At 42.1% G+C, this 13,604-nt stretch overlaps 1 protein-coding gene across 5 annotated transcripts in view; it reads left to right on the top strand.

Moving 5' to 3' along the window:
- The window catches only part of RUFY3 (RUN and FYVE domain containing 3), a 57,075-nt gene that overhangs the window by 33,551 nt on the left and 9,920 nt on the right, over positions 1–13,604 (top strand). For 3 of the 5 annotated variants that reach the window (XM_075150399.1, XM_075150400.1, XM_075150401.1), the window contains 10 exons: positions 594–695; positions 1,703–1,826; positions 2,486–2,547; positions 3,657–3,722; positions 3,827–3,896; positions 5,866–5,958; positions 6,716–6,796; positions 7,429–7,596; positions 8,343–8,440; positions 11,944–12,063. In XM_075150399.1, coding sequence (XP_075006500.1) covers positions 594–695; positions 1,703–1,826; positions 2,486–2,547; positions 3,657–3,722; positions 3,827–3,896; positions 5,866–5,958; positions 6,716–6,796; positions 7,429–7,596; positions 8,343–8,440; positions 11,944–12,063 — 984 coding nt within the window. Of the gene's footprint in view, positions 1–593; positions 696–1,702; positions 1,827–2,485; positions 2,548–3,656; positions 3,723–3,826; positions 3,897–5,865; positions 5,959–6,715; positions 6,797–7,428; positions 7,597–8,342; positions 8,441–9,542; positions 10,507–11,943; positions 12,064–13,604 lie in introns of those variants that run through there. The other 2 variants (XM_075150402.1, XM_075150403.1) reach the window with 1 other exon arrangement.

Consider the following 13,604-nt stretch of genomic DNA (forward strand, 5'->3'; position numbering starts at 1 on the left):
TGGCTCCTGGCCAGCATGCCAGGGTAGATGAGCCAGAGCTGTGATGCAGCATATCAGTTATCGTATTTTTGAGGCTGCTTGCTTCAGATCACCAGGAGAAACAGAGGGGGAAGGACTGTGACTATAACCCATTGCATCCTCTGTGTGTGTTAATAAGCAAAAGAGTTGAAGAGAACAGTACTGAATCTGTGTTTTCGGTTGTCTTCGTGGATTCTCACCCAACTTAACAGCTCGAGCATCTGTGCTGAACTGAAGCATACACATGTTCTTCTGACTTGCCTTATGCAAAACTGATTTTTGAATTAGATGGTGATGTGTTGCAGCAGCTGATCTCTTTCTATGAGTAGCATCTGGCAGAGGTGAAGTCAGGGAAATATTTTTAGTATAAAAACAAATACATAATTAGTTATGAGAGAAGCCGTGATTGCTTAGATAAACTTGTCTGTAACTATTTGCATTTGTATTTCCCTGTTTTCATCAGTGCCAGCTCTCTCTTTGAGATGCAGAAACTTTATACAGGAAAGGATTATTAAAGCTGTTCGTGAATGTGCATTGCAGGATGTCTCTAACTGTTTTGCTTCTGGCCTTTGTAGGACACCTGTAGGTAGAGGAAGAGCTTGGCTTCGCCTGGCTCTAATGCAGAAGAAACTTTCAGAATACATGAAAGCCTTGATTAACAGAAAGGATCTTCTCAGGTGAGTGCTGAGCTTGCTCTCCCGTTAGGTGAGGTTCACTTCTGCCCTCTTGTAAGATCCTGACAGTCTTTTACGCCCAAATGGTAAAGTATGTGTACTTTTTTTGATAAATGGTAATATTTGTGAAATGCAGAGCTTCCTCTGAGGGATTAAAAATGCTTAGTATTCTTTCTTAATTCAGAAGCTGTTATTTCTCCACTTTTGTTGTTTCAAGTATCCATTAGAATAAACACAAATTTTGGTTCCAAAGAGGTGATTTGGGTGAAATATTTGTACCGAGGAGATACAGCATTCTCTGTCTGCAAGATCTTGGCCCTAGATGCATTTCTGACCTTGGCACTTCATTACCACCTAACTTGGAACAAGTCATTTCGCTTCTCTGTGTCTCCGCTTCCCACTCGTAAAACAGCAATAATTTTGTAGTTTAATTGATAGTCCATGGATTTGAACTACTATGTCTGTGTAAAGCCGTAGGATTTAATAAATACGTGGGTGTTTCTGTACTCCAGCAGGTAGGTTTTTGTTGGCTGTCCATGTAGATCCATAGCCGACTTGGGGTTAGAAAGGAGAACTTCGTGTTGTCCACTGGAAAATGTGCCTTGTGTTAATGACAGTATGTAATAGAGTAGTAGAAGTATGCTACTTAAAAAAACTCTGATGTTAAGCCCCGGTCTTAAATCATCAATGTGCTGTACCATTACTCAAGAATCGTGCTTACTTTCCATCACCTTTCAACAGTGAGGGACCAGGATTCCTACTTATTGGGTCTTCGCCTCATCTAAAGACTTACTGTGCTAACAGAGATGTGTTCAGTCGGAGCAGCGGTACATTGATAGTACATAGGAGTACGCTTCTGTGTGGAATACGTGCCACTGCCTGGGATTTTGTTAAGGCTGAGCTTGCATTATATTGTTGTATGAACTAGCAGGGATCCCATGCTAGTTGACGTCATTTTAGTTGACTTCTAAAGATGCAACACCTGTCTTCTCTTGCCGTGCATCCTGCAGTGAATTTTATGAGCCTAATGCATTGATGATGGAAGAAGAAGGTGCGATCATTGCTGGCCTCCTAGTAGGTTTGAACGTCATCGATGCCAACTTCTGCATGAAAGGAGAGGACCTGGACTCACAGGTACTGGGTATTCGCTTAATTTTTTTTTTTTCCTGCTCGTTTAAATTGGAAGAATTTTCCATTGTAGGCGGCTTTCATCATCCGAGATACAAGTTTGTTACTATATGTAATAGAAGACTGATACAAGGTTGTTACTATGATTGTGGTCAGCTGGAGGTGCTGAGATCAGAGACTCAGGATTTTGGTGTTCTCTTTGCTGCTACGTTTTGCTAAGGTCTGCATGCAGGTCAATGTGCAGTGAAATGTAGTAAATGAAAAAGGAGGCAAAAATGGGGAAGGACTTAGCCAAAATGAGGGGAGAAGTGGACAGAACTGTTAATTCACTCACGCTGTGTGATGAGATCATTGTAGCTGTTAAACAAAAGAAAATGAGCCTGTATGCACTTACGTTTCAGCTTGCATAAGCAGTGTATATACAGATAAAGTGATGGTAATGATTTGTCCTTACGTCCTAAGGCTTGCTGCTTATTCTGCTATATCTTTGCTTGAAATACGCCACGTTTTCATTAATTTTGCCTAGATTACTGTTACAATGAATCCTTGCTATAATACAACATGTACTGATGTTCCAGCTGAATGACTCTAAAGTTTCACAACTACAGACAGTATTTAGTCTTAGAAAAAGTCTTTAATGTAAAATGCCAATTTTTCTTTTCTAGGTTGGAGTTATTGATTTCTCAATGTATTTGAAAGATGGGAACAGCACAAAAGGCAGTGAAGGGTAGGTACACGCACAATTGTCCTTCTTCTTATCTCTTGGTAACTTGTGTTCACTTATTCCAGGTTGCCCTACATTTTTAATTAAAAAGCTACTTAGACTGAATTGCTCTTCTGTGATAAACCATAACATATAAATAAGATACTGGAAATATTGGGAGGAGCTAGAGGAAAAGGAAAGTCTTCCAGAAATTTTGTGTTCTTCCTTAAGTGGCAATTGAAGATAAAAATATTTCAAAAGCGACCCTCTGCTGAGTTGGGTCTGCCGTTCTGGAAAGCCTGTTCGGTAAGGAGCTTAGTAGCCTTCACCAGGGGTACGGCTAGCAGGACAGGAGTTGATTTTTGGCACCATAACATCCTTAGAAAAAATAACTTCTCTGATCGGAAAAGATCATAACTGTAATAATAGCCTAAAGTACTTGTGCCAGCATACACAAATGGAGCTGTGCAACATTCAGAGCAATTGGTTGAAAACTACAGCGTGGGCACCCTGACGTACGGATCAGGTGTTGAGGTTTTCTGAGGTTCTTCAAGAGTAACTTCTTCCTTCTAAGGAAATTCAGCTAGTTTGTATTGAGGTATACATTGAATAATTATCCCTCAGGATCAGGTGTTTTGATTGCGTTTATTTTATCTATAGTTTCATTTTTAGAACATTCTTTTCTTTAGTTAAGATTTCCTGCTGGAAGTGCATGCAAGACATGCGTTTGTTGACAGTTTTCCTTGACTGGATTTTGGTGAGATGACTCTTGTCCAATATAACTGTAGTGCAAAACCAGCTTTCTTTTTTCTTTAAAATACTGCTGTACTTTGGAAATACTGTCTGCCTTAATCATTCTGGTTTGTGTGTCACAAAATGCCTGAGTGTCGTCCAGGTGAATGTAGCCATTGCAGCTTCTGAGAAGTCAGGGGACAGTGACTGATTATAGATGCATAGATTGCAACTTGGCTTTGCTATTTCACATGCATTGCATAGACTCGCTGGGACCTAGGGTATCGGTACGCTGGCTATGCAGGCTATATCGCCACATTTCCTCTTGGACCTTTAGTGGTGTCTCTTACTTCTTGGAATCCAAACGGCTGAGCCAAATGATTTTTTTTTTTTTCCCCCAGAGATGGTCAGATAACCGCTATTTTGGACCAGAAGAACTATGTAGAAGAACTCAATAGACATTTAAGGTAAGACACGATTGATTTATTCTTTATTACATAGTATAGCAAAACAGAAAAATGGCTGTTAAAAAAAGAAGAAATTACTGTAGGGTGTTTTTTCTCTTCAACAGTGCTACGGTAAACAACCTACAGGCCAAGGTGGATGCCTTAGAAAAATCCAACACTAAACTGACCGAGGAGGTAAGTGTAATAGAAAATCATCTAATATTTTGGCCTTTTGGAATTGGGGATAAAAAAGGAAAGGGAGGAGTTAACTTCAGATTTCTCCTGTACATAATGATAAGTGTTTAAGGATGGGGCTGGAATAACTGACCTGCCGAGGAACTACACTGGCTGTTGCTACTAACTAAGCATGAGGTGGAAAAACAGCCAAATGTTTATGTTAAAAACATATGTAGGTTATGAGATGTCCAGACATGACAACGAAATTTTTAAACGTTTAGTTTAACAGGTGCAGAAGTTCACTACAGTGTAAAGATAGTAACTGAAATGTTTCAATAACTTTTTCTCTACCCTGACACAATTTGCAAGAAATAAAGGAAAAAATATCATCATAGGTTAAACGTTATTCAGTCTGAGCATGAAAAATGGTTGGTGCGTGAGTCATAGGTGTAACCTGTGTTTTAAAATTGGTCTTGCAGTTCATTAGTAATGGCATAAATGTGGTAAAAACTTTTGGGGTCAGTTCCCTGACAAATGGGTGATAGTAGGTCTCATCCTAACGGTTTTACAGTATCTCTGTCCGCATGTCACCTAGCTCAGCAGAATGATTTGGATTGGGATGTCTCAGTGCAGAACAAATATGAAATAGAAATTCTTTTCTGCTTGTTCACCCTCATTAAAGGAGGTCTGTGTGTCTGGTTATTGATCATTTACTCTAATGGATGTATTCCAAATGATGAGAAGCTTTCGCGAGGGAAATTAGTGTATCCACTCTTGCGGTTAAGGAGTTGAAAATGTTTTTTACAATTAAACTTTTTTTTAATTTTAGAAAGATGGTTTGCAGTAGAGGCTGCCTTTCTCAGTGCTGCTGTAAGAAGTGGCTTTTGATTTATTACCTGCGGAGTATGAGTGCTGTGCCCATTAGGCATGGTACCCCTGAGATTAATTGCAATGTTGACTGAAGTATTTTTTGATTTTCAATAATTTATTTGCTTGTATCTTAGTGAAGTCCGCATGCTGTTCAAAGTAAGAATTTAAGTGACACTGGAACACGCTGTGCCAAGCAGGGCTATTTGCAGGGTGTAGTTAATGAACTGCGTCAGATGTCACATCAATTTGTGTATTTGGCTTGGGCTGTATCAGACCCACGTTTTTATTAGGGTAATTTCTGTTTGGGTTTGTCCCTTAATAACCTTGCTGATCTCTTGGAACGTCACTGAGCTTTTCTTGTGTGCAAGGCTTAAGTAAAGTACGATTTACAAAGCCAGAAGGAATTTTCTGAAGTTATTTTGGACTTTGACCACATGCTCAAAGTAATCTGTTAGTCTGCGGGGATGTCTTCATTGGGAATTCCACTGAGGCAGATGTCCTGTCTCGTAAGGGGGGTGCGTGCTATTGATCCTCCGTTTCCGGCCAGATCTTCCTCCTCTGATGAGGTTCTCATCGTACTTCTCCTGCCCAAATGCTTGAGCATCTTGCATCTCAGATGCTCTACCTAGCGGTGTACCCAAACTACTGAAGCTTTAGCAGACCCGCGCAAGGCTTTCTTCTCTGGTAATATATTTCAACTGCTAGAAGTCAGCAAAACCTTCTAGTCAGCAAAACCACGTTTTTCCTTTTTGTTATCTTTGGCAAGGGAAGGGGAACGGAGTGAAGATTTCTGTTGAGTTGCGCTAACCACATGTTACACTGAGTCTAGCAGGTAGAGACCTGAAGAAATCAATAACGTCACTGAAAGACAGGAACCAAAATAGGTTGGGAAGTCTCTGTTTTAGCCGATACGGGAAACCCATCACACTGGCACCAATTGATGCTTTTTCAGATAGTCTTTCTCCGTGGTAGAGACCGAGTTGTCTTTTGCCATGCCAAATATTTTTTTTCCCTCATTTCAAGTGTAAACAAAGAGTACATCAAATGTGTCTAGAGAGAAAAAAGAAATGGTCAAGTATGTTTTTGATATGTTACTGTTGTTCTGTTTTGTTCACAGCTTGCGGTTGCGAACAACAGGATTATTACACTGCAAGAAGAGATGGAGCGGGTTAAAGAAGAAAGTTCTTACATCTTAGAGTCCAATCGTAAGGTTGGTGTGTGTGTGTGAATGATTATTGAACCTTTTGGGGCAGTCCCAGCCCAAATTCAACCAAGAAGTCGGTGTTTGGAAGAGACTTTATTTCCGTACGAATCTCACGCAAAAACGGCACTAGAGAAGAGTGAGTCCAGGTGGGCCCTCCGCAGAGGGTGACAGATGGACCCCGGCCGCAGTAAATCCTGCCTGGCCATAGCTGATTGAACTGTGAGCGTGCGCAGAGCCGAGAGCTTCCACAGCATGTCCCTGGCTTGCTGGGCGGAGGTGTCAGAAGGGACGGGAGGAAGGATGATTTACTGAGGGGGTGGCAGAAAAATTTGGAAGTAGGAGTTCTGCTTTTTTGACCTGAAACGCTACCGTTTTCGGAAGTCAAGGGGCAGGATCTAGAATCCTTTTTGTTGATTTATTGAAAGTGCTAGTAACTATGGCAGAATCTGGTTTTAGTTTTAAAACCCATGAGATCTTTTTCTGAGGTTTTGTAACCCGTATATTGTACTCAGTATATTGTTAAAGTTCTGAGGAGGACAGTGCGCATTTAATGCCTGTCCACTGAAGTGCACTGAGCGCCTTGGGGAAACAGGGAAATAGAGGCATTTCACATGGAAGCCGCACGCTGCATTAACTGAATGGCACTCTGAGTTTTGATAGTTGCAGAATTTGTTTTCTAAGTGGTGGGAAAAGCAAATAATCAGCAAATGTGAGGGTTAGTAGTATCCAATGACAAGCTAATTGGGTGTCTTCATTAACTTAGGTCACTAAAGACAGAACTGCTGATGGACATGCACTGACTGAGGCACGAAAACAGTTAAAGGAGGAGACTCAGCTGCGGCTGGTAAGGACTGCGTGAGCTTGGAGCTCACTACAACGAGCTTTTTCACATAATAACTCCTTGTCAGACAATCACCTTTGAAAATGTTTGGCCAAGGGATTTTTTTTCCTTCTTGCCTGCCTGCTTCAGCCTGATCTGAGACAGTCTTGTCAGAAGCAATGTTCATTTTGTGGCTCTATTGATCAGTTCGAGGTCTGTTTCTCAAAATGAGCAGTGCGCTTGCATTTCTAGGTCTGACACATCCCCCTGGCAGAAAAGGATATTGCCACTATCTGAACTGTTATTCAATAGAGTGTGCTCAGCTGGTGGGGGAAAAAAAGCCTGAGCAGAACTTTTTTAGGAAATAAAAAGTCTGCCAGCTTTTCACTAGTCCCCTCCATCAGAAAGATGGGTCTCTATAGTACTTTCTGACTCTTTGCTAGCCATGCTGTTTACATTGCTTTAATATTGGACTGAAAGTGTGCATTTATTGTCCTTAATTGTTTCTGACGGGTCAGATCTGTAACTGTGACGCTGTGGCAATGCAGCATGCTTCTAGGTGGTGACTGCATTGGCAGGAGCACCAGTTAAGGGTGGTCATCTCAGGGATGGTGAGGAAAGCTGGCTGGTAACGCTGACCGATCCGTACGTTCCAGGATGTGGAGAAAGAGCTGGAGATGCAGATCGGGATGCGACAGGAGATGGAGCTAGCCATGAAGATGCTGGAGAAAGATGTTTGCGAGAAGCAAGATGCGCTGGTGGCGCTCAGACAGCAACTGGATGATCTCAGGGCCCTAAAGCATGAACTGTCTTTCAAGCTGCAGGTAGGGAAATAATTACATCACGTGCAGCGAGTTCGAGATTAAACTGATAGCTCTTGTTCTTTTTTTCCCCCCTTATCTATTTAAAAGGTGCTAGGTGTGGAGGAGTTACAAGCTGTATAGCATACTTGCTGGAAGAAAGCTGTGGTACTTCAACAATTGAATGTGGTGAAGGTTAACGGAAAATGCAGTTTCTTCTGAAGAAAGACTCGTGATGATCCAGAAATGTGTGTGTGTGTGTGTGACTGGGGAAAGCGTCTTCTGTGTTTTTGTGGTATAAAAACTGAGCCGTGGTAGCTTCTGTTGCAGTACAGTCTAGTATTTGAAGGTATATGGTGTAATTACATGCATTACTGTGTGATGACAAAAGCAGACCGTCAAGACAAAGAGCAACACAAAATGCTCAGAAAGAAATCCTAAAATAAATTTTAGAACAGGAAAGAGTTACTTCTGCTCTCCTTGAGCCAATCATTCTGTGCAAAATGGTCAAATTATATTAGCAGCATTAATATGTATTTTACAGGAAGCTTCATTAATTATGGTATTGCCCTTTTGTGGGGTCCGGATGTGGCCTACACCTGTATGGCAAGATGTTTGTCCTTGCAATATTGACCTGGCATTTGCTTTTTGAGCGCCTTCTCCTGCCTCCTTTGGTTTCTGCCCCTTTCGTTTCATGTGCTACGTGATTTATCCTGGCTTATTTTGGTTTTACTGCTACTTAATAAAAACCACAATGCTACTTTTTCCAGAGTTCAGACATGGGAGTGAAACAGAAGAGCGAATTAAACAGCCGTTTGGAAGAAAAAACAAATCAGATGGCTGCCACCATCAAACAGCTTGAACAAAGGTAAAAAATGAAACTTTTACAATTACAAAATCATGTGTATATCCTAGCGGTAGCGTCCCACGGATCCTGAATGGACCAGGCGAGAGTGCGAGTGCTTTGCTTAGCCACTGCTCAACAGCGCTACGTGAGGAGAGCTATAATTTTGTGAGATGCTGTTAGGAGAAGTGTTTTGCATGCTCAGGAGGGGCTTCCATTAGAAAAGAACATAGTACTAAACCAGTAATCGACGTAGCAGCTTTGTTTATCTACGTCAGCTGCGCTTTTGTACATTATCCAGTCATGAGAGGTTAATTACTATCTCTGATAACACTGATAAAAAACGTGAATATGAACTTAGAGAAGTGCTTGGCTGTTAATGACAGGATTACAGTGGGAGCAGGAAGGACGAGCGTGCGGCAGAGGTCAGGCTCAGAGGTGCTTGGTTATTCCACATCTCTCTGGGACCGTTTTTAAAAAAATACCCCAAATTGAACCATTCTCATTATGAACAGCCTTGTGCTTTCTGAGGGAGGTGAGCTCGAACAAAATCCCCATGTGAAAGTAAATGGAGGAAGATGAGAGGGCAGCCTGGCTGTCGCTAGAAGTTCATCAAGATAGGTATAATAGGTATAATATCCATTTGGACTGGGACAAGTTCCATCCTAATGGCCGTGTTGCTGTCATGTTGCTAACGCTCATGAAATTAGGAGGGCCTCAGCATCGAAGTCAGATTGATTTCAGAAGGAGCAGTGCTCCTTTTTCCCTTTTGTCTTGTTCTGGAAGCCAGGCCTTGCGGTGGTTTGGCCAAAGGTTCAGAACTTCGGTCTCTGTGAATTGCCTTGACTGTCGTGCTAGCTCCGAGAAAATCAGGGAAAAGCATCGCTCTCAGCCACACGTATTGTCTGTGACTTATTTTATGATTAGGGCATTGCACTAAATTAACGCTCTCACTTTTGGGTTTATATTTTGAATGGTTCTTGATAAAAAGGGTAATTTTGTTTGTAGAAAATTTGTATTTTAAAATGTTTTATGATATCTGCTCAGCTAATTGATGTGCTCTTTTTCTCTTGCTGTTCTTATTTTTCCATTTTCTCATCCTCCTCATTCTGACTGACTTACACAGTGAAAAGGATTTGGTGAAACAGGCAAAAACCTTAAACAGTGCAGCAAACAAACTGATGCAGAAGCATCATTAGACATTTTTATGTCTGGTCACCTCACAGCTCTGACATCAGAACTCATTTATGAGGGGAGAACTTGAGAATTGCTAAAAGCAACTGCTAAAATGTTAATTGTCACCTAAAGTTGATTTGGAATTTGCTGAATTTTTAAAATCAGTGAGTTTTTCTTCAGAGATTTAGTCGGGTATAAAAATCCCTAACTTTGCCATTTAAACTGTGTTAACGTACCAATGAGTTGGCCAATAAACACACCAGAAAAGCATAAGGAATGGGAGATATGTGGCTCTGTACATCCCGGTGGTGCATACCGTATACAGCAGCACAAGTCTTCAACATGTATGGATAGTAGGTGCGTTGGTCGAGCCCGTATCAGACTGGCCAGCTCTGGGAAGTCAACTAGTTTTCTGTGTTACCCTTTTTGTGAAGTAGACGAAAAAATGCGTCCCTGGAAGTTGTTGAAAGTAGTTGTGTGCGTACCCCAAGCCGTTACCCGTTCACTTCTGTTCTGTGGGTTCGGCCCCGAGTCCAAGACAAAGGGGCGCGACTCGATAGCTCATCACCGTGAAGACCGGCCCTCTTGTAACCGAGACTGCTTGCAAGGATTTTGCCTTAGTGACTTGGTGGGAGGGTGGGGACTTACGACTTATCCTTATTCCTTTAAACTTCATGTGTCCAGAATTAGTAGCTAGGTGTCTTAGAGTAACATGATAGAGTGGTAAGTTCAGTGGAAACCTCCTTGTCTTTGCATTGCCTTCTACCTCTGCCATGAACCCCTCTAGACATACGTTGCGGTTCTTCCCGACCGAAGGAAGCTGAGGAGAGGTGTTTTGGTAGGTCTCTCCTCTTCCTAGAAAGGGATGTTACACATTTTACAAAAAATAATCTGATCTTTATACTGTAGTGTTTAAAAGAAACAAAAACAAAAAAAAAAAGGAAGAAAGGAACAAAATGTGCAGTGGTGGGAGTGGAAATGGTAATTCGGTACTTGACCGTTCCTTGTCCGAGTAGTTAGTGGTTGAAAAGGAAGAGTTGCCTTTTACTATTACACTTCTTTCATTTGCTTCTGGGTTTCTGTTGCTCAACACAAATGGAATTTGCTAATGAAAGAACAGCTAAAGCTTGGAAACAGCTCTCAGTAGGATAAATAATTGCCAATTTAACACCCCAGTGCAAAACTATTAAGTAATGGTAGGTTGGACTACTATAAACTAGTATCCTCTTCCCTGTGGCCACAGAAGTTCACTGTGGTGGCCTGTCACAGGCTTTAGGTTATAAGTGCTCCTAGAGATTTTTTTTTTCTTTCAAGAAGATCACATTTGGGGGTTTTCTGGGTTGAATAAGGGGATTTTTGCTCTGGTGAGATGCCTCTAAAAATTGTTTGGTGCCAGTTCTCCCTTTGTCCTGTGGGATAGCGCTCCTTGGGGCAGTGGGTGGCAAATGCGACTGAAAGGCAAGTGGGGAAGGAACACCTATTGATTCTCACGTTGAAAAACCTGTGAGGCTCAGCCTAGTCCTCCTGTACGCAAGCGTGTTCCACCGCTTTAGCTTGTTTAATGGACTCCCGCACGCAAGCAGACTTGGAGACCCGTTTTAAATGTCTACGCGATGCCCAAGTCGCATGCTTGAAAGTATAAACTTAACCTTCAGTAACCTTTTACTAGAAACTCATTTTAACTACCTGGAGGAAAATAAAATAATGATAAAAAGGTGGAAGCTTTCATCAGGGTATCCAAATAGCTAGTTAGAACAGTTAACTCCCCTGCCCCTCCCCAGATTTCTTCCGTAGAAATAGGGGATCGGGCTGGTTTTGTTTGCTGTCACAGTAACGCTAAAATGAGACAGAATCGAGGATCTGGCCATTGCTGCTGTCAGGCCCGAAGTGGAAGTGCTTTGGTGTGGTGATGCCTGGGCGCTTGAGCCAATGTGTCAATCCATGGAGGAGACCAGGAAAATGCACTAATTCTCAATATAGTAGCTAACCTATGTTGCAAGTTCCAGTTACATGTGTAAAGCTGAAATGTAACGTACATTAAAATCAAATTGGACTTAAAATTCTGTGTACTTGAGGTTTGCTTTGAATCTGGATAAAAGTGATGTTTTATGTTTTTCATCTAATGGCTGTAAACTGTAGTGATAGAATAAAAATTATTGAAAATCAGAGCTTCTGCCTGGTTCACCTACATTTTGCTTTTCTTTAAAAAATTTTCCTCCTTTCCATTGTTTTTACCATTCCTTTTTTTAGCTTTACCTTTTCACTGGGTTTTTTATTTGTTGGTTGAACTCGGTCTTCCTCCCCACCATGGCTTTTGTTTTTTATCACAAGTTCATGTGGCTCAAATCCAGATTGCGACAGGCAGAGAAGGACCGTCAGTTGGCCCAGCAGGACAACCGTCTCTTCAAGCAGGAGTTCGGGGACAAAATCAACAGCCTCCAGCTAGAAGTGGAAGAGCTCTCCAGGCAACGGTGAAGAGATCCTTTTCTAATCTATTTTCTGGGCTGTTATTAGTGTGTCTAGTAGAAAGCAGGCAGGGCGAATGCAAAACGAAAGAGAAAGTGGCATTTTAGATGCCAGGCAGGCATTAAGTCTGGGGAGGTGAAATGCTTTGCGAGACGGCAAATCTTTTAACATGGGTGTCTAAAGTTACGACTTGAAAAACTGGATTGGAAGAAGAAGAACTACGTGGTCAGCAAAAACCACCAGCAGAAGTACAAACCTTAGGTGGCGGTGGAATATCAGAAGCAGGTTGTAGAACGTATCTTGGGTGGAAATGAAATGTCAGGATATTTTTCTGAGCACGGAAGTGTCCGTGGGGGCTTTCTGCACCGCGGTTAGATTTGTTGGGCACCTGCCGATAACCATCTCTTTTGAAAACCTCCAGCGCTAGAGATGCAGGACAGAGATAACCACAAGCTGGAAAACCTGTTTGGGACGGTCGGTAGATCCTCAGTCTGCACTGAGGTCGCGTTGCAGGTTAGCCTGCTCTGGGATACGGGAGTGAGCTGGATGTGCGCTTCAGAGCGCGGTCAGGTCTCTGACGGCAACGTAGACCTCTCCAACGTCTAGAGTTGCATCAGACTTTCCACTGTAATAGCATAATTTGGAATCTAAAGCTAAACTAAAAGCGAACAATTTGCTGCTCATCAGCAGGGATGTATCAGCCAAGTCTTGGCCTAGAGCTAACGCTGAAGAGTTTGGAGCGAGGGAGGTTGTCAGTCTGACAAACAGTGCTGTGTGGGGTTTTTTTTTTTTTCCCCCAGTTGAAACTGGTCTCAGTTTTGCTGGGAGGCAATCAAAAAGTTGGAAACCCAATGTACAGAACTTGGCAGGAGCTATCATGTTTTCCCCTGCAGTGTCATCAGTTTACCAGTATCAGGAAAACAGAGATATCCTCTTATCTTAAAATAGAAGAGCATCTCTCCTCCTGCAGCCATGACGCATCTTCTGTTTGTTGCAAGGTCACTGGAATGGATTGTGTGGAAGCGTTGTTGGATGCATTTTTTTCCTCTTGTCCCCTCCTCCCCTCCTGGCGCAGCTTTTTGTTTCCTTTTTCAAAAAGTTACAGAGGGTACCCACAAAGCCAGCAAGTGGCTTTTTTCAGAAATTCCGACGAGGTCCTGGGTGTGCATGGGTGAGCTTAGCAGGGTTCTTGGGTATAAATGGGGAATGCATCTTCTCTGCATATGCACCTTGCGCTGAGTCAGTTTAACTTAGTGTAGCTACCTTTGCAAATTGGTCTATTTTTGCATCAGTTGGACTTTTTCCGATTCCTTCCTCGCTCAAGCTATTTCAAGATGACAGATTGAGCCTCCTTTACCGGGAGGCTATACTGCTTTATTTAACTGAGTTTTTAAAGCAGTGAGTTATTGGAGGGTGCTGCAGTGGGTGCTGGGTAGTCTTGCTTGAATTATGTTCCTTTAAGAGGAAATGGGGCTTTTAGTGTTTGTGGTGGTGGTGTTTTTAAATCAAGTTATAAACAAGAATTCCCTCAGCTGGTTTGTTTTTA

Source organism: Calonectris borealis, chromosome 4 (genome assembly GCF_964195595.1).
Source record: "Calonectris borealis chromosome 4, bCalBor7.hap1.2, whole genome shotgun sequence".
In the NCBI taxonomy this organism is placed as follows: Eukaryota; Metazoa; Chordata; class Aves; order Procellariiformes; family Procellariidae; genus Calonectris; species Calonectris borealis.